This window comes from Paramisgurnus dabryanus, chromosome 23 (assembly GCF_030506205.2).
Source record: "Paramisgurnus dabryanus chromosome 23, PD_genome_1.1, whole genome shotgun sequence".
NCBI lineage: Eukaryota > Metazoa > Chordata > Actinopteri > Cypriniformes > Cobitidae > Paramisgurnus > Paramisgurnus dabryanus.
This window is the reverse complement of record NC_133359.1, coordinates 12514328-12537351: the sequence shown is the minus strand read 5'-3', so window position 1 is coordinate 12537351 and position 23024 is coordinate 12514328. Positions and strand designations below refer to the sequence as shown.

The 23024-nt window shown below is 35.1% G+C and overlaps 2 protein-coding genes across 3 annotated transcripts in view; one reads left to right on the top strand and one right to left on the bottom strand.

Annotated features, from left to right (window-relative positions):
* Positions 1-9297, bottom strand: part of cep290 (centrosomal protein 290) — a 39177-nt gene extending 29880 nt beyond the window's left edge. The window contains exons 1-12 of the mRNA XM_065291775.2: positions 9257-9297; positions 8762-8887; positions 8446-8523; positions 8212-8281; positions 7310-7356; positions 6859-7002; positions 6406-6459; positions 5383-5529; positions 4806-4988; positions 2535-2624; positions 1595-1717; positions 952-1075 (exon numbers count right to left, since the gene is read on the bottom strand). Coding sequence (XP_065147847.1) covers positions 952-1075; positions 1595-1717; positions 2535-2624; positions 4806-4988; positions 5383-5529; positions 6406-6459; positions 6859-7002; positions 7310-7356; positions 8212-8281; positions 8446-8523; positions 8762-8854 — 1153 coding nt within the window. The 5' untranslated portion in view covers positions 8855-8887; positions 9257-9297. The remainder of the gene's footprint in view (positions 1-951; positions 1076-1594; positions 1718-2534; positions 2625-4805; positions 4989-5382; positions 5530-6405; positions 6460-6858; positions 7003-7309; positions 7357-8211; positions 8282-8445; positions 8524-8761; positions 8888-9256) is intronic.
* A 242-nt stretch (positions 9298-9539) lies between these two features.
* The window catches only part of tmtc3 (transmembrane O-mannosyltransferase targeting cadherins 3), a 38483-nt gene continuing 24998 nt past the window's right edge, over positions 9540-23024 (top strand). For both annotated transcript variants that reach the window (XM_065291777.2, XM_065291776.2), the window contains exons 1-5: positions 9540-9653; positions 10493-10706; positions 13617-13835; positions 17005-17104; positions 19497-19612. In XM_065291777.2, coding sequence (XP_065147849.1) covers positions 10518-10706; positions 13617-13835; positions 17005-17104; positions 19497-19612 — 624 coding nt within the window. In that variant the 5' untranslated portion in view covers positions 9540-9653; positions 10493-10517. The remainder of the gene's footprint in view (positions 9654-10492; positions 10707-13616; positions 13836-17004; positions 17105-19496; positions 19613-23024) is intronic.

The following is a 23024-nucleotide window of genomic DNA, read 5'->3' as shown; positions in this document are numbered from 1 at the left end:
GGGAACGCGATGTATCATCACAGCCCTAGTAAAAACCAGAAGTGTCAAACCTGGTCATCACGTCAACTCCGAATGCAAGAGTACTGTAACATTTTCACTGTATTAAAAAACATAAACCTGTTTCTCATGCAAAGTTATCACAAGAAAGCCATGAAGTCTTGGAATATAGTGTACCCATTATTTTATGATGTTTTTATATCCTTTTAAAAGCATGACAGTACGAAAGCATGAAAAACCGAGGCTTGAATATAACGTGTTTCACAGAAGAAAGCTTTACAATGGTAGAAAACCAGGCTTAGGGAACAACTTAAAACAACTAACCACAAAAAAGTGCATTGATCCTTTACATAGGTAATCCACACGGCTCCAATGGGTTTAGTCTTCTTCAGGTAATCAATGCAATTTTGTAAGACAATTATCCATATTTCAAACTTTATAAACTATAATAATGTAGCATTGCCATGTGTTTGTTGTACAGTAATTCTCGTGTATCGCATGAGTGCAAGATGTTAGTTAGTTTATTTAAAGTTAGTTATTATAGTTTAAAAAGTTAAAAAATATATCTATTTGCTTACATTATCGCATCGATTACCCGCAGAAGACCTTTATTAACCCATTAAAGCCATTTTGATTACTTCTGTGAAGGATGAATGCACTTTACTGGGCTTCAAAGTCAGTTGTTCCCTGTTTTCTATCATTATAAAGCTTGGAAAAGCAAGGACATTTACTAAAATAAATCCAAATGTATTCGTCTGAAGATGATGGACATGTGTATCTCGGATTGCTTGGGGGTGAGTACATCATGGGGTAATTTTATTATTTGACTGAGAAAGGTCATGTCAGACTTAAAATACCACAACTTAGCTGCATAAAAAAATTCCATCCGAGTAAAAAACGAAAAACTTCACTTTGAGTATGCCAGACACTGATACAAACACAATGAGCACAGACCTTTATCCTTCTTCAAAGGCTTTTTCAGCTCCTCAATGAGCAGAGCGTTCTTTTCCATTTCTGCTGTGTACTGTTCGACTTGCTCTGAAAGCATCTTGATCTGGTTGTCCCGTTCTTGCACGGCCTTTTGAAGTCAAGCACAAAGTCAATGACATTAGACTCCCGCTGCGACAGTATGAGATGAAGCGATATGACGGATGCGGGAAGAAAGGCAGATGTACAGCCGAGAATGACAAACGCAGAACAGCAAATGAACAACAGAGATACTCACGCCACACAGTTCGTATGTGACCTGACCAGGCCAGACGGTAATGAGAAAGAATGAAAAAAGGAAATATTTGGAAACCAATGAAACATTTGAAAGGAAGCAATAAAGATTAAAAGAACGTGCATGAAACAAAACACATAAATAAGAAAAAGAGAGGAACACGATATATTAAAAGCAATAAATCAGACTGGATCTGGCTTCAGAGATAGATAGATAGATAGATAGATAGATAGATAGATAGATAGATAGATAGATAGATAGATAGATAGATAGATAGATAGATAGATAGATAGATAGATAGATAGATAGATAGATAGATAGATAGATGGATGTTGACAGAGAAATGATTTACACCCCTGGTGATAGATGACAGACCTGCTGCAGAGCTATGATATTGCTTTTATCTGTGTCCATCTGGGCGGCTCGAAGTTTCTCTCTCAACTCTCTGATCATCTGTTGATACTCCACAATTTCCATATCTTTTCCTGATAAAATACACTGAAATGCATATAAAGAAGAGCTAGATTAAATGTGTGTTGGCAGTGTGTGAACCACCCTGCAATGAAAAAAATCTACCAACTCCTGTCCTTTTTAATCCCCATTAAACCAAAGCAGTCTAATTAGATATGTAGTTTTGATACTTTTGTTAATATGACATCACACTGATAAGGCCCCACTGACAGTCATACAAAGTTTCCGCCCTCAGCGAGTTGAACGCCATATTTCAATAGTGAGATGCTATTTGTATTCACAGAAAAAGTGAAATGCTATCTGTATTTACAGGAATCAGATTTATTTTAACTGAAAGCACTCACTGTCTGTTGGTAAGGGAGTGAGGAACAATAGCTCCTTTGCCTTTAAAGGTACATGCACAAAAACAGCACATTTTTGCCCTCACCCAAATAGGGGCATTTTGGGCATGCTATAACAAATCATCTGTGGGAGATTTCATACTAAAACTACAAAGACACATTCTGGGCACACCTAATATTACATCTTGTAAAACTGGGCGTAATAGGTGCTCTTTAAACTGAATTTTAATGTGAACTCTAACCATTAAACCACAATGCTATGTTGTCTGTTCCCTGAGGTGGCAATGTTTTTTTCTCTGATCATTATTGATTGACGGAGGCTGGCAGATGAGCAAAGCTTTCAGTTTTATCGTCAAAACTTGTAAAAGTGACATTTCAAAGATGACAGTCATTTTAGACTGGAAAAAACCCACATCAAAGCAAACCGCCCCTAATTGGTGTAGTATTGTGAAATGGGTGTATAAGTTGTTTGTATCAGTCATGCTTCAGTTTCACATGCTCACCTTCCACTCCTCCACTTTTGCATTAACGGCAGCCATAACCGGATCATCCTCTTCCACTCGGGCCTGGATCTGTTCAGTTAACTCTCTGACCTTTGCATGACAATAAGCAAAGGGATTCATTTTAAAACGGGGGAGCACAATAACACGGCCTTTTAGATAACAAACACAAGCACTTGACTGATTTATGCAGCAACATTTCATAATTCATGGGTCAACAAAATGAAAACGAATGCTGTATGGACTTAGGCGTGTAAGAAAACACATGCGAGTATTGTGATAGTTTGTTTGGCAACACTGAATCGATTCTCAAAAATGCAATATCAACTAGGGCTGCAAAACTATTAAACTAATTGTTTGCAAAATAAAAGTTTTTGTTTACCTCATATATATATATGTGGGTGTACTGTGTATAATAATAGTTATGTATATATGAATACACAGAGATGCAAGTATTAGGCATGGGCCGGTTACCGGTTTCAAGGTATACTGAGGTTTTAAAGAGTCAAGGTTACAAAACCACTAAAATTTTATGTGATACCGTTTTCAAGGTATAAGCTTATTAAGTTAAATAATTAAGTCATGTAATTGATTTGATGTTTACATTTAATATTATTAATACATTTTAATTTTATAATTTTTATAATTTTTGTGAAAAAATATTATAATTTAAGGCCTTATTTTTGCCTGGCATACATGTTTTATGTTGCTTAAAAATAAAATGTATTGTGTCAAGTTGAAAAGTTGTTGTTTTTATATACAGACATTTGAAAATAACACATTTTAGTGTTGCTATGGCAAAACTGCAACACAGTGAAACCGTGGTATTTTTGCTTAAGGTTATAATACCGCCAAAATCTGATACCGGCCCATGCCTAGCAAGTATACATTAAAGAAATATTTGCATATGTATATAGATTTTTATTTACATGTAATTTATATTATATATAATTATAAATACTTCATAGATAAACAGATTTTCTTAAAACTATATATATATATAACGTATATGTTATACAAAATACTTTTATTTTGTATGAGATTAATCTAGATGAATCTATGCCCAGCAGTAATATAAATACACACACATTCATGTATGTATTTAAAAAACATTTACATGTGTATATATATATTTATATTTTTATATATTCTATATAATATATAAATAAAAAATGGATACAATTTAAAATGTATACATATATATTTGTGTGTGTGTGTTAAAATATACCTAATAATTACACACAGTAAACACATATTTTATGCAAAAACTCACTTTTATTTTGTGTGCGATTAATCTAGATTAATCTTTGCCCAGTACTAATAAATATGTAAACAAAAAAAAATTATTCTGCAAACGATAAGTCGCGATTAATCGGTTTATAGCCCTAATTTTAATATTTTTAAAATAAAAATAAAACAGTATTCATGGCAGTTGTTTTGTTTGGAGTTTACATCCTGACAACTAGCATTCTTCTTATCTCTGAACTTTAACAGTGACAGGTAGTACCAGCCGGGGCGTCATGCACCAATTTTTTTAAAGGGGGCACAGTGTGCAAAGCTCAGAAATTCACACATCAAACGAAATTTATTATTGAGCTTTCAGTCTTTTCCATTGCACCTTCATTTCTAACAATCTGAGCACCTTCAAGCAAAAACCTCCAAAATAAAAGCGTTGACTAACTTTTATATCAGATACTATTCAATCGGAATAATAACATATTGGCATCATATTTACATCTGAAACGGCATGTTTTGTTTATTTACTTTTTGTTTAATGACTTGTTTAATTGTGTCATTAATGCATTTTGCACAACAACTGCATTATCCTATGATTAATGTAATTTAAAATCCATAAAGTATATAAGCAGCACAGAATTAATAATATTGTGCATATTAAACAGATTAAAAGAAAGTAACAGATTAATGGGCGCTTCTTTGATTTTGAGGGTGCATGAAAAATCCATTTGGCTCAAAACAACCGAGGGGGCACGTGCACGTGACGCCTCTGGTACCAGCATAGGGGCATGCCACAAATGCAAGAATATGGTGGTGTGTTCTCAATGACAGCTTTCATAAAATTATATCCCATTATATTCCTAAAAAAGAAAATATCCCAATATACCGTCCCGATTTACAGCAGCATAATGCACCGCAGCATATCCTTATATTTCGCAACCCCATGTATAGTGATATGCATCATTTTGCGAGATTCTTGCTGATACACAGCTCTAGTACAAATCAGCAGCCATATTTTATAAAAAATGATGACAGCACCTGGAGCTTGGCGTGGTCCCTATCTTTTCTCAGCTGATCCATGATGGCATCTGTCTGCTGTACGGCGATCTTCATCTTGTTGTACTCGTCTGTCATTTTCTCCATCTCCTTCACAGACTCCTCCAGATTCTTCTGCAGATGTTCGTTCTCATTTTTTAGGTTGGCAGCCATATCTTCAGCTTGCTGAGATAAGAAAATGTTGACCATAATCTCAATTAAACTTTACTTTATAGAGGAACTATCAGGGCAATGTAACACATGAGATGATATATGAGTCTTGGTAATTTAAAATATTTGTGTCTACATCATACTCTATATGTGTAAACGTAAAAAAGTTATGAAAGAAATTTTGTAAGGCATCATAACCATGAACACATTAATATACAATACTCATCTTTATACACTGATGTCTATTGATATAAGCTTTGTGATCTACGCAAGTAGCTTAAAATGCAAAGGTTGGCCAATCAAAACAGAGCTTATTTACCAAAAACACTATCTAAAGAGTCAATATGTCCATTATGCAGCTTCACATCCTGTTATTGAGCATTTGTCACATTTAACACATTATATTTACCTGCAAGTCCTCCATACACTGGTAGAGCTGCTGGTTGGCTTTGGTAAGTCTCCTCTGAATCTCATTGCTCTCCTCTCTGGTCTGAAGCGGTGCTCTTTGATCTGCTTCCTTTCTGTAGAACTCAACATCCTGTTGCAGCTGTTCATTCTGTAAAAAAATCCATTAATTACCTTACAGTAAAACAGGATTTACCGGGATAATAGATATCATATGAATACGGGGTGTCATATTACTTATACAATCTTTGAGTGCTATCTTTAAGAGCTGCCTAATGATTAGTAGCGAATAATCGTTTGCAGAATAAAAGTTTTTGTTTACATATTAAATGTGTGTGTAAGGTGTATAATAATTATGAATATATAAATGCACACACATGCATGTATATATTTAAGAAATATTTGCATGTGTATAAATGTTTGTATATTAACATATAAATTATATAATATATAAATATTATTATATCAATATCAATATTTGTTCCTTAAAATTATACATACATGCGTTTATATTTATATATAAATAATATTTGTTGATGTACTGTGTATAATAATTATGTAAACAAAAACTTTTATTCTGCAAACGATTAGTCGTGACTAATCATTAGGCAGTCCTACTATCTCTATTCTGATTGGTTGGCATACATTGATTGGCATCCTGTGAGTTTATCCCCTGATTACAGAATATACACACAAACATGCAATATGCAATGCCATTCATTTGCTGTATAAGGTAAAAACCTGTTTTAAAAATACACCGTCCTCTCTAAATCTGCCTAATCTGGGGTCTTACCTTCTTCTTAAGCTGCTTTATCTGGAGTGGGCATTGACAGAAAATGACAGCCAAGAAAGAAAAATATAATAAGCATGCATGCAAATAAACCAAAATGTCAGACAGGGGACATAGTTACACTGCTACCTGCTTGGTGTTATCCATGAGTAAATAGATTTAGAGATATGAAAAATGCGAAAAATTGGGAAAAAAACAAGATATCTTAGTTCGTGGCTTACAAAGTGCCGGCCATACCTCTCTTTTGAGTTTTCTGTTCTTCTCCTCTGCGTCTTCAACACGGAGAGTCAGCTGAGAGATGGATATTATGTAATAAATACATTTTATTGTTCTGGTTCCATATTTTGTTTTTACAGACCGTTTGAGAACATACAGGAAACAAATCAAATACAAAGGGTGATAGAAATCAGGTCATGATACAGGTCAGATTTCAAACAGTGTATCTTGAACTTGGTTTAATATGTATATATAAGTATGCAAACTACTGTATACTACATTTTGGATAGAGGGTATCAAACCTCAAAAGATAAGGAATAGAAAATAATATAGCTCCTACAATACTTACTTTAATCTCCTGAGGTTAATGATTACCTCTTCAGAAGATTAAGTGCCTTCTTTCACTGACCATTTGTCAAACTGAAAAGAAAATATTGACTTAAAAGGTTCATATTCGTGGAAAGTGCAGCATACCTCCTCATTGGCTTTCCTCTCCTTGACCATTTCCTTCTCCAGCCGGGCGACCTCCCTCTCAGCGCGCTCCAGTTGACTCTCCTGTTGGCGAATCTCATCCCGAAGGAAACGTGTGTCCCCCCCTCCTGTCACACGCTGTGCCATCTGGACAGGAAGTGAGGTGGATTAAAATATATACAAAGAGGCCAATAACCCGAAACTCTACATCTGTAAATGTTTGACACTGTTGACTGTCTGACTCCATAACAACCAATTTCTTCTCAAAAAAATAATATCGTTAAACATTAAAAAAAATCTACAACTGACATGGTTATAACATACAGCAACACACAGGGAATTAACAGTAATCTTCTTAAGACTGCCCTTGTAAACAGCCCGCTTACAAACAGCAGATAAATGCAAATCAAATAAATGATCTGGTCACTTCATAACCAATGACATCATCACGTACCTCAAGCTCACTTTCCAGTTTTAGGACTTTGGCTTTTAGTTCACCTTCTGCAATTAATAACAATAAATCTAAATAAATATATTGAACATCATGTTAAAACTGTTTCTATGAAATACAATGTTTGAATGTTACATTTTTAAATAAATAAAGTTATGAAATCTCCCTTTGGAATATAAGTTAGTTATTCTGAATGTTACATTTTTAAATAAATAAATAAAGTTATGAAATCTCCCTTTGGCTTGCACGGAATTAATGGCAATTAAATTCAAAAGGGAAATATCATGAAAATCTGACTTTTTCCATGTTTAAGTGATATAATTGGGTCTACATTGCTTCTATTGACCTAAAAATGTGAAAAAGATCTACCCAGTAACTTAGTTTTGATAAACCATTCTCTGCAAGCATGTGAAAAAATAGGTCATTGAATTCAGGTTCCCCTTGTGATGTCAGCAGGGGATAATACCACCCCTTAATCTGGATTATCTAACCACAGCACTGCCATTTAGTGCAGAGATCATCTTATTTGCATTTTAAAGAACACACCCCAAAATATTACATTTTTGGTCACACCTACAAAGTGGCAATTTTAACGTTATAATAAATTATCTATATGGTATTTTGAGCTAGATTTTCACATATGTACTCTGGGGACACCAAAGATTTATTTAACCTCTTTTAAAAGTCTTGTGAAATGTAATATTGTAATATTTGCACACTGAATTCTGATTGGTCCTTGTACATAATGCACAGTAGATAGTTCAATAATGGAATGGGAGCCATTTTTGGAGATTTTAAATTAGTCTTTATATAAAACATTATATAAACATTTTGTTTGTTTATGTATCAGCCTTGGGTGCTATAAATAATATATACTATATAAAATTACTAACAATGGTTCATACCAATTCTTGCTTGGTCGGCACCTGCGCTGTCGACAACCTCATAGGCACATTTAATTTCATCCAGTTTCAACTGAGGGTCAACGAAAAAATATATATTTAATAACAGAAATTAATATTACATTTATGCATCATCTATGAATCACACTTTATTGAGGCATGTGTCATAAATGAATGATTTCAAGTTTAATTTCTGTAACAGTTCATAATGAAAGAGACAGATGTGTAAATATTTACCCTCAAGAGTGTCTGTGAGATTTTAAAGAGCTGAATCATTTTCTCTGCTTCATGTCCTTTCAGGTCTCGTGATTTGACCTAGAGGAGAAAGAGAAGCATGATAATCTAATATGTTCACACTTAATCTGCTTATCCCCCACATCTTTCCAAATGCTAATGTTATTTTATTGTATAAAAATCCTTTAATCCATTAAGCTAGATTTAAAAAAAGTATCAATGTTTATGAAACACAATATAGTATGTGCCTGTTCAGTTTAATTTCACTTAGCTCTATGATATTGTACAATGTTATGCCTTATAAAGCTAAAACACATACCATCAAAATCATATCACATATTTTCTCATCATCATCTCCAAGATTTTCTGGATCAACTCCCATGAGGAGCTTCCAGTCTGCGGGTGCAGGCATCTTTCAGCTCCTTTGTTAAAGATTTGCTGTCAACTAAACCACACAATTTAACCTGTTAAGACTTTAGTGCTTTAACAAATGGCTTCATAACTTATGGTTTCAGCCTTTTTTTATAGAAAGAAACACCTTTTTATGTATGATACAAATACAACTCTTACGAAACATTTATTGCCGCGAAGTAATTTTATATTAATAAACAATAGGTCAAAACACAAGATTTTCTTCGCTTGATTTTAAGTGATACAGATGCTCAGCAACCTCAAAAAGCCAGAATTATGGCATGAAATAATCTGTGTATGAAATTAGTCATATGTTAAGTTGTTTGTTAGTTAATATGTAATTTCTTTAAATATAAAAAAACGGAAAAGCATTTACGCATAGGCAGAAATAACGCATTCAGACCTTAATAATAAAGCAAACCGGCCATCTTGGTTCTCTTGCACTGCTGCTAGGCAACTAGGAAAACAGTCGTAAAACGTTGCGTCGTAAAATGTTCTTTCTGTTTATACATTTTACGCCACTTACATAAAAAAAATCCCTCGCGCAGTACATTCATCCAGTAATTATCAAATTAAATAATATAAAAATAAATTATATGTGCGTTTATTAAAATAAAATTATGAAAGAAAAATATTTTATCCAAAACATCATAATCGATTACTTTTATTCTGACACGGTTCCGTGAACCGGAAGTAGTTTTGCCCTCTGTTAATTCAATGCTGGTACGAATCGAACTTGCTACTTCATCCAAAATAAACATACATTCTCTTTTTATTTAATTTTTTACAGACATGACAAGGTAAGTTGATCATTGACCTAGTCATATTTTCTTAAACGGTAATAACAGATTGATTCTGAGCGTGTAAACCAATGCAGGCCAGTTGAATAGCTTGCTCTTGGTCTTTAATCAGATCAGTGTTTATATTCATTTAACCCAGACACTTTCTATCATCGCTACATTCGTTTTAGGGATAGATGTTGCACTGACATTCATTTATTACTGTCATGTCTTTGTTATTCGATTCATCTAAATGAAAAGCAAATGCCAACTGCATGTATGAATAATATGGGCTGGTCTTGATTTATGGGAATGCGCGTCTCTGCTGAATCCACATGGCTTATGTGTTTGCATTATTCAGTATTTAGTTTAAAGATAACTGATGCTTTAGTCAAATGTGGCAACTTTGTGTAATCCACCAGTGTCGTCAAAAAAGAAGTTAAACAGATTTTGTTGTAATGGGATCACATGTTGATATAAGATTTTTCAGCAGTTACAATGTCTTTATTTGTGCTACGTTTCAATTTTTTTCATATGTAAAAAATGTCATTGTTTTATCTTTCCCAGCACATACTTTTAATCTTTTGAGAAGAATATCCATATAATTATAAATAATAAAATCCATAATTATTAGATGATATTGTTATATAAAAAATTTGAATATGTTAACAAAAAAACTTACTTATTAGCAATGCTAGATGCTAATTGATGCATTGTTAGTAGATGCTAATTGATAAAAAAATCTAATGAGTTTTAAACTTATGTTTATAAAGTCCCCAAACGTTTTTTTGAAGATGTTTTGGAGTCATGAAGTAGGGCAGGTGCCTGGATTTTCAGTTGTTTCTCTTTTGTCTTCGCAGTGCTCAATGAGGTCTCACGTCAGCGATGGCTGTAGTGTCGTGGAAGGAGATTTGTCTTCTCACTGGTCTGGTGGTGGGCTGTTACTGGAACAGTCTGTTCTGTGGTTTCGTGTTCGATGATGTCTCCGCTATCTTGGATAACAAAGACCTTCGTTCCACAACACCTGTGAAGAACCTTTTCCTCAATGACTTCTGGGGTACACCCATGTCAGAGGTAGTACTATTTCCTATCTGTGAACACTACGACTCTCACAAAGTCTTTCTTCATGCAGGTCTTTGACATTGTGTTTAATTAGGTCTAATGTAGTCCTGACTGACTCAGCAAAAAATTTTCACAGCTTCTAACTTAGTTTACATTATGGCATGAAACATTTCTTGCTAACGTAATTAAATTTTTCAAATAGTTCCTTTAAAGGGAACATATTATGCCCATTTTACAAGATATAATAAAAGTCTCAGGTGTGCCTAAGAGGCCCCCCTGTTGCCCAAAACAGCATTTGAAGGCTCCCCAACTCAGTCTGTTTCTACACAATAGAATATTCCAGAGCTTGTCATGACTAGACAGATGTATATTCATTACAAAATGACCCCCTTGTTAAGAAACACTGTGTTATAGGATGTCCAAAATACCCCCTTATTGGTTGGGAGCAAAAAAGTTCTGTTTTCATGTGTGTACCTTTAAATGTAAATGTGCTACAGCTCCTTACTCCCTTTCCAACAGAAAATGAGCACTTTTGTTTAAAAATAAATCTGATTCCTGTGAATACAGTCTAAGAGAACTGTATATTTAGCCACATTAGAGCTACAATATGCTAACAAACCTATTTAGAAAAGCTTTTGGGTAAAATTAACCAGTCACTCTTTGGCCATTGGTGGGACTTTGTTTATTTGACATCACATTAACATTTTAATGGGGATTAAAGAAGAAGTAAGGGGTGGATTATTTTCAATGTAGGGTTGTTGTGTTCACACACATTTATGTCCAAACACCTTGTAAATGTGGGTTTTGCATAATAGGTGTCCTTTAATTCTACAAAGGGGTCAAGTCAAGTTGTTTCTAGTCAATGTTATTTAGCCTAAAAAATTATCTACATGCGAGTGTAGTGTAGACAAAGTTAAAGGAATAGTCTATTTTCTTAAAAGAAAATCCACATAATTTACTCACCACCATGTCATCCAAAATGTTGATGTCTTTCTTTGTTCAGTCGAGAAGAAATTATGTTTTTTGAGGAAAACATTGCAGGATTTTTCTCATTTTAATGGACTTTAATGGACACCAACAATTAATACTTAACAGTTTTTTTTCTCGTCTAGGTCCGGTCCTGCGTGACCTAACGTAAATGCGTAGTGACGTAGAGAGGTCACGTGACCATTGTAAACAATAAACTACCACAAAAACTTTAATTAGTATCATTCCACATACAACAACGTCGGAACGGTCCTCTTTCTCAAAACTTGTAAACACTGGGGCGTAATTTCGCATTCGTCCTCTGTGACCTCTTGATGTCATGATGTATTGCGTGGGGTCACGCTGGCGCATCACGACCTGACCTAGACGAGAAGTTGTGGTTTAAAAGTGCATATTTTTTATTTTTCTTGTCAAAAATCACAATCGTTTCGCTAGATAAGACCCTTATGCCTCGTTTGGGATCGTTTAAAAGTTCTTTGAACCTCCGTTGAAAAAAAACTGTTAAGTGTTGAGTTAAGTATTAAATGTTGGGCTCTATTAAAGTCCATTAAAATGAGGAAAATCCTGCAATGTTTTCCTCAAAAAACATAATTTCTTCTCAACTGAACAAAGAAAGACATCAACATTTTGGATGACATGGTGGTGAGTAAATTATCTGGATTTTTTTTAAGAAAACGGACTATTCCTTTAACATTTATCCAACATGCATCTGTTTAAATGGACCGATAATATTGATGACTGATCATACACTGAGAGGTATAAAATTAGAATGTCCCGCCCACTAATACAATTTGTCGCAACCACATTTTGGCCGTAAAGATGATTTCAAAATTACCCAAAATTATATCTGGTATATTTTGTAGGGCAATGTGGTAAGTACAGACGGAATCATGGACTCGAGTCATAAAAACTGCATTAACTATATTGCACAGAATAGGTCAGATATTGGATTAATAAAATTGTACTAATTTACAAATGCCTGTTCAAATAAAATAACATATATGAATAGAAATATTTTCTCATTTGTGTAATGTTAAAGCGGACATATGAAAATCTGACTTTTTCAATGTTTAAGTGCTAGAGTTGGGTCCCCAGTGGTTCTATAAACCTAGAACATGTGAAAAAGATCAACCCGGTAACTTAGTTTTTATAAACCATCATCTGCAAGCATGTGAAAAAATAGGTCATTAAAATTTGGCTCCCCTTGTGATGTCAGAAAGGGGGTCTTAATATAATAATACTGCCACTTAATCTGCACCATCCAACCACGGCACTGCCATTTAGTGCAGGAGTAGAGAGAAAATAATTGACAGCACAATTGAGTTTCTTTTTTTTGACAAACCACCATGGCGATCAGTGCTTGCATTTCATCCGCTCATTTGTATTTAACACACCCAAAAATCAAATTTTTGCTCACACCTACAAAGTGGCAATTTTAACATGTTATAATAAATGATCTATATGGTATTTTGAGCTAGAACTTCATATACGTACTCTCTGGGGACACCAAAGATTTCTTAAAAAAGTCTTCTGAAATGTCCCCTTTAAGATGTTGTGTCGGTTTCTCGTTAAGCATTGCAAACAATGTTGCCTTCGAACGCAGGAAGCCTTTGTCAAAACTTAGCTTATGTTTCACAAGGACACATGGAAGCAGTACTGCACGATATGCTGTCTGTCTCTTATAATTATATTGTATTATATTCAAGATTGCAGTTTTCCAAACTTCGTCATACGTAAGAAAGTAACATATAGCTACATATATTATACATTATAATTATGTAATTGTTAAAATCGACAGGAAAAATAAAATAAAAAACTAATTTGTTTTGTAACATTGTGGTATTTCAAACAATTTAAAAGCACCAGCTTGCTATCTCCCCACAGTATGTTTTTGTATGTATGCATACGTCCAACAACCCTTGTCTTGTTCTTCAGGAAAGGAGCCATAAGTCCTACCGACCGCTCACTGTCCTTACCTTCCGCCTGAATTACCTGTTCAGTGAACTGAGCTCCCCATCCTATCATCTTCTGAATGTGGGTCTTCACGCCGTGGTTTGTGTCTTCTTCCTTCACTTCTGTCGCCTGCTCCTGGACCGAAGCACCAGCCTTATAGCAGCTCTTCTGTTTGCCGTCCACCCCATCCACACAGAAGCTGTAAGTACCTCTCGAAAAACTTTGTGTAGTTTTCAGATTAAGGATCTTTTCTCTTAACTTTACAAATCTAAATTTAGCGTACATGTCTCAAGTTCGTATTGTAGGCAAAATTATTAACTAAATATATAAGCTAAACTATTTCATTTTTGTCATAAGTTTTATTACAAAGCAAAATTTTGTTTAATAAAAATGTAAAGAATGATGAAGAAAAAGCAGCCAATAGTGGATGTGAAAGCCTTCAAAATGCAACTCGATAAAATTACAAAAGTAGTGCAATTTTTAGGCACAGGGTGACTATAGCGATGAGGCCTAAAGTATTAATTATTATATAACCAGTGGCGGCCAATGACTTCTCTTCTGAGCGGCGTTAATTCAAAATATGTGTTTATGTGTCATGTTTGTTGCTCGTAATGTTACAAATGTGTTTGTTGCATGTGAACCAAGTGCATCATGCGTTTTGTCAAAATACGAGCCTGCTGCAGACGCTTCAAAAGGGTTTATGATAAAAGAGACGCTCGCGTTTGCCAGATACTCGCTTAATTTCATGTGTAATCAGAGTTAAGTGTTAAGTTAGTATCTTGCGAGTATTTCGTGAACGTGGGAGTATCTTTTATCATAGACCTCTTCGAAGCGTCTGCAGCAGGCACGTATTTTGACATCACACGTGATGCACATAAGTTTACATAACGCAACAAACACATATTTTAACATGACGAGCAACACACATGACGGTCTACATAAATGTTGTGACAAGCATCGCATCGTGTGCCCTCGAAAAAGAAGTCACCGGTTGCTACTGTATATTAATATTATTGTATTTATTTTGGAATGACATAATTCCCAAAGTCCCCTATGTGTTATTTCATAGTTTCTATTATTGCACAGAATATGAAGTCGCCCTACACTGCAAAAGAAATATATATAATACTGTTTTCAGTAAAAATATCTAAAAATTCTTAAATTTAAGATGCTTTTTCTTGATGAGCAAAACGACCCAAGAAAATAAGTCTAGTTTTTAGATAAAAATATCAAATTTAAGTGATTTTGTGCATAAAACAAGCCAAAAAAATCTGCCAATGGGGTAAGAAAATTTTTCTTGAGTTTAGTTTTTAAGAAAAATGTTCAAGATTTGGTGTGGGAGACCCGGGTTCGAATCCACTGTGACACACCATTGTGTCCCTGAGCAAGACACTTAACCCCTAGTTGCTCCAGAGGTGTGCGACCTCTGACATATATAGAAATTGTAAGTTTTTTTGGATAAAAGCGTCAGCTAAATGAATAAGTAAGGAAGTTAAACCAGATCTTTCACCGTTTATTATGTATTTGACCTGTAAATAATAACCTGGTAGTCCCAAAAAATTAGTTTGTCCTACTTTTTTTGACATAAGTCACAGGTACAGCAAGGTTGTATTTGGTCTTTTTTTTAAATGAACCGACAGTACAAAAACTGTGAGAAAATCACAGAAGAAAAAATGAAAAACTGTCTATTATTAATATCTTCACAACCCCTTTACCTCTTTCAATATATTCACAAAAAATATATATACACACACATAAATAAAATAAACAATAATAACGTATAACATCATGTTTTTTTGCTCTCTGTATTGTTGTGTTAATTTTGTTTTACTGCCTCACGACTAAAAGATGTAAAATTAATATTTGTGTCTTTCATTGCAATATTTTTGTGAAGTTTTAGACTAGGTTACAGGGATCAACCTGCCTTGCTCTAGGGTAGAATGTAGATCACTCAAGGATTGCATCTTGCGAGTTTCGAACAGCCCAGATTTTAAATCCCTAGGCTATACTTAGTTTTGAGCTAAGTGTTTAAAACCAACATACAAAACCACTGCGGGACATTGGACTCAAATTCACATACTTTCTGGGATTTACCACTTGATACGACTTCCCGTGAGACAATTAGCCTCTATTCTGTGTTTTTTTTTCTTTGCATGAGAATTTTTTTGTCACCATGGAATAAGCAACAAACACGCATGACCAATGATGAGCGCCAACATAGATGCTGCCTCTTGGTGGCAGTAATGCATTTTTAATGTTTAATGTGCATTGCACATAAACGGTCAAACATTACTATGGAAACACTCATTTCAGTCAATATTTGTTTTTTGTTCTGCAAATGTTATCCTTTCCTTAGGCAAGATATCGCTTGTTTGAAGTTCATAAAGTCAAAAGATTAACAATGTTGCTCAAATATAGTATTACATTATCTGAATGAACAACAGTTGTTGGAATGCTACTAGTTAGTTTAAGGATCTGACAGCTGGAGAAGAAAAATAGGGGTTCGGTTTTCATTTATCTGACCTTAGCCTTAGTTTATCTCATTTATAATCTCTATTATACATGTACACCTGCTTTTACTTGATTATTACGCTTTTGCTTTTTTATATATAGTGACTCTCGGTGGATTCTTGCAATCATGAGCTGTTCATCTGTGATGCTTTAAACTGTATTGATGGATTTCACATATGTTTGGTGGCTACTTTTGAAACGTTTTTAAGAGAAATGTATCATATGACTGCTTACAGTATCTTTAGCAAAAGTTCCCACGGTGAAAGTAATTTCGGCTTCACAGGTGTGATTGATTGCTTAAAACTGGTTCATCTTGCACCTGTCACAAGACTCCAGTCTTACATTCATGTCACAAACTTCCCAATCCAAACTGTGATCGTGGCATAAATGCACAAGACGCTTAAAGGGATCGTTCACCGAAAAACTAAAATTCTGTCATCATTTCCTCACCCTCATGTTGTTTTAACTCAGTGTGAGTTTCTTTATTTTGTTAAAAACAACAGACGACATTTTGATCAATGATGGCACGCAGTACCATTGACTTTTATAGTATGAAAAACAAATACTATGGAAGTGTATGGGTTTATCAAAATATCTTCTTTTATGTTCAACAACAATGTTTAGAACAACATAACGGTGAGTAAATGATGACTGAATTTTCATTTATGGGTGAATGATCCCTTTAAAATCAATCAATGATTTGTTGAAATGAGGTTCATTTAAATTCCACCTGTTACACGGTTTGAGAGATGTGATGATGAATCGCTTCGTCGCTCTCGCTTTGGATTAAAGTGCTTGCTAAATGCCTGTATGTAAATGTATGTTGGCGCCATCAATGTTGAAATGTTTCTGCCCAAAGGTGACGGGTGTCGTCGGCAGGGCCGAGTTGCTGTCCTCCATCTTCTTATTGGCAGCTTTCCTGGCGTACACAAAATCAAAAGGTGCCGACCGCTCCATCGGTAAGTGTTGCCATTACGGCAGTCGCACAAAAGTGTACATGCACGCTGCGACAAGTTCATACCCGGGACACGACACGCAAGCTGCGACTCGCCTCCCATTCAAAGGCTTGCCATGGTCCCCACCCAAAAATCTTGAGTACACAGCTTTGCTTTCACAGATCTGTCAAATTGGCATTTGTTGATTCTGACTTGACACATTCTTACCACAATTATTATATTGCGGCTGTCAACCCAACCACCCATTGTGATTTTTTTTTAACAGATTCTTAATCCGTCTTGTAATATCTTCACTCTTGTTGTGTCCCCGATGTGATGACAAGTGATTATTTTTGCGTTTATTGATTTCATTCTTTTATTTGCCTTAAATAAGCCATCACCTACATTACAAATGACATGGGGAGTAAAACTGACTATTAGTAAAGTCAACTGACTATTAGTAAAATCGAAGAAGATGGTCAAGAAGAATTTGGTCAGTCATTAGGTTTTAAGTTGAATTGACCTTTTACTAAGCCAGCCCCCAGGTAAGCTTGTTGCTCAAGCAAGCTTTCCCGTTTTATAGCATCAAATATGCCATAAAATGTGCACATAAATTGAATAGATGTGGCACATTACAATAAGCCTTTAAAGGGACTAATTTTCCAGCTCCCCTAGAGTTAAACATTTGATTCTTGCCGTTTTGGAATCCATTCAGCTGATCTCTGGGTCTGGCGTTAGCACTTTTAACATAGCTTAGCATAATCCATTGAATCTGATTAGACCATTAGCATTGTGCTAAAAAATACCCAAAGAGTTTCAATATTCTTGTGTAGTTACATTGTGTACTAAGGCCGACAGAAAATAAAAATTTGCGTAGTGATATTACGCTGTGCCCGAAAATAGTCCCCTGCTATTGAAAGTAACCAAGGGGACTATTTTTGGGCACTGTGTAATATCATTGCGCCTGCTGCAGCCATGTTACGGCAGCAAAGTCCTTGATTATTACGCCAGAATGAGAGTATAGTTCCTAGCCATATCTGCCTAGAAAAAAGCAAATTTTTATTTTCTGTCAGTCTTAGTACACGATGTAACTACACAAGAGTCAAGTTTTAAATAGGAAAAATATTGAAACGTTTTGGTTACTTTTTAAGCGCAATGCTAATGGTCTAATCTGATTCAATGGTTTATGCTAAGCTATGCTAAAAGTGATACGGCCAGACCCGGAGATCATCTGAATGGATTCCAAAACGGTAAGAATCAAATGTTTAACTCTAGGGGAGCTGGAAAATGAGCATATTTTCAAAAAAAGTGGAATGTCCCTTTAAAGAGATAAATAAAAGCTGTGCACTGTAGACCGAATGGATGGAAGTGCTAATAACCGTTAATTGAAAATTAATTTAATTGCAATTGCATCCATTTACATGAATAGAAGTGTAAAATTTTTAAGGCGGAGCTTAGCATCATGTCTGATGATCAATTCGAACCCTTCTTAAAATAGCTTAATTGGTGTAAAGCATTGCGTTAGTGTAAAGTGTAAAGTGTAAAGCTTAGCAAATGGCACTTTATGCATATGCGAGCACTGTCTGATTTTTGAAAACCATTATACATTGTACGCGTAGGTTCAGGACAGGAGAATTTACCCTAGGCAATGCTCATACGTCAAATGTCTGCGTACACGTGTCGGTCAAATAAACTTTACTTTGCAAGGCTGTGCTTCGAATGTGCAAGTAAAAGAAAAAACAGACTTTACCGTATATAAGTCACTTTGTAAAAATGTGTCTGCAAATGTAGGGCTGAGTGCCCAGTAATTTGCATATTATGGCCTTTACGCATTATTAACATCTGATGGCTTTGTGCCAGAACAACTCTGCAGTCTCTTCTGGGGTGTTTTGTTTCAATCCAGTTTCACTTTTGTGTTTATGATTTGCATCATGCAAAGACTTGTGGGACTGCATTCCACAGTCGGCCATAAAGGTAAGGCTTTACGGGGTCAGTCATCGCACTACAGGATGTTTGCTTCTGCTAATCCTTTTTTGAAAGTCAATCATCAGAATGACATTTTACAGATGCGCAAGTTTAATAAACAATTTTTAAAATTACTCTTCGTTGTAACTGTAGCCGCCATAGTGGGTTCACAAGAGCAGTTGTGTTAAACTTTATCTCCGTAACCCGCTTGAGTGATTTATGGGTTGCGTACACTTTAAATAATGAAACCTTTGTAACCAAAATGTTTTTATGTGATACGCAATCCACAAAAGGCTGTAAATCTCAAGCGAAGGATCGCATCTTTGAATGTTTTATTTGGCATATTCAATAACCAAACCGCAAAATGATCATCACATTACCCATGCAGATGTTTACACTCATCTCTTTAATTAAAGTCTCGACATAACTTAACCCAGACGTTTGTTTTCAGTGTGGACTCCCATTATTCTAACCGTGATCCTGGTTGCCGTCGCCACGCTATGCAAGGAGCAAGGAATTACTGTCATTGGGATATGCTGTATTTACGAGGTGTTTGTTGCCCAAGGGGTAAGGATGCATCTTTTTTTTTTTACCTCACGAGTCAATACTTTGTTGATGCACACAGCTGATGTTTTAATGAAACTGTTATATGGTCTTTGGATCAAAGGCTTCTTTTTTAGAAAGTACAAAAAGACCACAGTATTGCGTTTAGGGGATGTCATAAAACACGGTGATCTTTTTGATATTAGCATCCCTTTCTGCTCGGCACAAAATAAACTTCTGCCCAGACGGATCCATTTAACGCAGGATGATGAAGCAGAGTCTCGTGACGGATCGTGACAACACATTTGTATACTTTTGTCGGGCGCACTAGCTTAAAAATTTACGGTCAAACTAAAACACGTCTTTATACGATTTACTGTGAAAACAATAAAAAACATTGAGCTTGAGCAAATAAACAGATTTTAAGGAATTAGTGGGAACAATGTCCTGTCATAATGACCTGGTGTAAACACAATGTTTTTATGAGGCCATAATTATTTGTCCTATTGTAAAAATTAGACAGTTTCTGTTAAAAGGACGGTTCGTCCAAAACTTCTGTCATTACTTTCCCCTTTGTCGACTGTTTTAACTGTACCTTAAACGTGAAAAACGTGAATGTTTTAGATACAGGACTGATGCAGCTCATTTTCCCCATGCATTGAAAGTGAATTGGGACTGAGGCTGTCAAACACTAACATGTGTTTCAAGTGCTTCAGGTAAAGGATGAGCACTTTATTTTGTAATTTTTTTTTTTTCATTTTTACTATGTAGGCAGGTGTACACCATAAATGAACTCACTGTCTAGTCATGTTGTATCGACTAAAAGCCCCAGGCTGTTGTTGTAGGCCCTTTGACTGGTTTTAAACCTGGCCCTCCATAAGCCAGGTGTGCGGACCATCCCAGCTAGCAATGATCGAGTGCACAATAACGAACAAGGCAGTAAAACCGGGTGCCAAGATGTTTTATCCAGATTAAATTCTCTGTGCAGACAACTTTAAAACCTTCCTTTACTCAGTTTGTTAAAATGCCGTCAATGTGCATCCAACATGGCACCTGCATATTTGTATGCCTTCGTACCGACGTAGGGCGTGTCTGCTTTATTATTCCAGACTCAAAGTGTGGAAATCAACACTGATACATTAACATTGAACTGATAACTGACTGGTTTCTTATCTGATGCTTCATTCAATGCATTCAGCCTGAGAAACAAAAAAAAATAAGACATAACTACTTTGTAAGTGACAGTTAAGTAAATAACTTTAGGGCAACATCTCTCATTTCGAACAGCATTGATGTGAAACAAAACAGCTCATAGTCTCATAGTTTTCTTAACCACAAGTCTTACCAGATGTGAAACACACAATTCCGTTTAAAACGGCAGGGATTCAAAAATCAAAATGTTTTGACGCACTGACATTAGTTAGATGTTGCGCACATTGCGTGTTACAGTCGGTGGAAACGCATTGATCCGGTGAAAGGTTTTGTTTTAAGGGTTTCACACCATTTATAACATTATCCACGGCTAGCGACATAATAACATCTATATTGGATCATTGCTCTATATAGCCGGCGTGTTTATTGATATCACGTCTGTGTTCGAATGCGCGATGCTCTCTTTTGACAGTCCACCTTGCCCTTTGCATTATGCAATTATATTTTACATAATAGACTCCGGCATAATCCTTTTATGTAAGGGAGCTGCTGAAAGGAAATGAATTTAAGCAGCTGTTGTTTCTGAAAAGAACTCGAGGTCTGTGGCTCTTTGCCTTGGACGAAACGTTGCTCGGTTCACCCTTCAACTATGCCAGTAATTCAACCCATATGCACCAACAGCCTGCAGACGTTAATGTCGTCTGAAATACATGTAGCTTAAATAATTACTCTTATCGGCTGGGGTCGTTTATAATGGATTAATGTTATGAAGATCTATTGTGTCTGTTGTGTAGGTAATGTGGCGTGTTAATAGTTTGATTGCAGCGATGCGAAGCTCGTATCACTCGGCGTACCCCACAGGCGTTGAGCTATGGTGCTCATATGGGGTTTGAATCCAGCCTGTATTGTTTTCCAGTTCTCACCATCTTTTCCTCGCTTGCTATCAGTACAATTACAAAAGTGTCATGTGTTATATATTAATTATTGGTTTTAATGTGTATATTTTTATGTAATATTTATATAAATATGTTATTACAGTAAATGCAGAGTTTGCTTCCAAAACGCAATAAATCTCTTTTGACTAATGTGGGTAGAAATGTGTTTTCTATACCAAGAATAAAGATGAAAACCACTATTTTCTGTTACAAATTTTCACATAGGGTATAATAACATTAAAAATTCAAATCCATAATTGGATTTTCAAAGATTTATTATATAAACTGATTCTTTTTTCAAAATGCTATAAATCTATTGAATCAATATATCAATGTTCATTCATCTTTGCCATGTTATATTCATTTAGTTGACTAGTGGTATACACTGATTTAAAAAAAATAAACATTAATGGGATTAATAAAAACACTTACTTTGCCATATTAAGAACAATGGCATTGCTGCTGTCATTCTTGGGTCGTGGCTGAACTTTTTTTGACAGCGATTAGCTGTAAAATGTTTTGGTCCTGCTTAATTTTCGTTGACTGAGTAAAATAATGGAAAGTTTTTCATAAGATCCCCTGGGGTCAATGTGTTAGCATGACAGAAGCTTCGGAAGAACAAGCAACAGCCGGCATTTTTCTCAGATTTTGCCATCAAAGTATTATTTTGTTTTTGTTTGTTTGTTGATCATGAAGTACAAAGTAGATGAGGAAAACTAGGATTTTGTGTGTATTCAAAGCGCCGACATTATTGTTTACAATGTGCGGAATGGTGCGATGTGATTGGTTAAGCAGATTTATTGCATTCCGCAGAGAAGGTGGACTGGCGTTTGTCGCTGTTTGGAAAAAAAGATGAATGAATAACACTGCGGATAACACTGCGTAAAATGAAGAATTTGACTTTTTAATACTGACCTGAAACAATACTGATTTGGGCGGTAACTAATCTTTTTATAAAAATGGCGTTTATTGCGTTTTGGAACTGAACTCTTAATAAAATATAGTAATAAAATAACTTGCATGCACATTTGTGACTCTTGTCTGTAAAATCCATGGTAAAGTCTCATAATCGAATCTTTATTTAGGCATCAAGTTTGATTTTACATTGCTTTCTAACTTCAATTAATATTAAAGATACCAAGGTTTCACACAGCGTTATTTACATTATGTATGAGGATTTTATGTAGAAAATAGTAAATCCCCCCCAAAAATGACTTTATACTTAGTAAAAATACTAAGAAAAAAAATCTTAGTATTTTTGTCTTGTTTTCAGTAAAAATATCTAAAAATTCTTAATTTTCTCCTAGGAATTTTCTTGATGAGCAAAACGACCCAAGAAAATAAGTCTA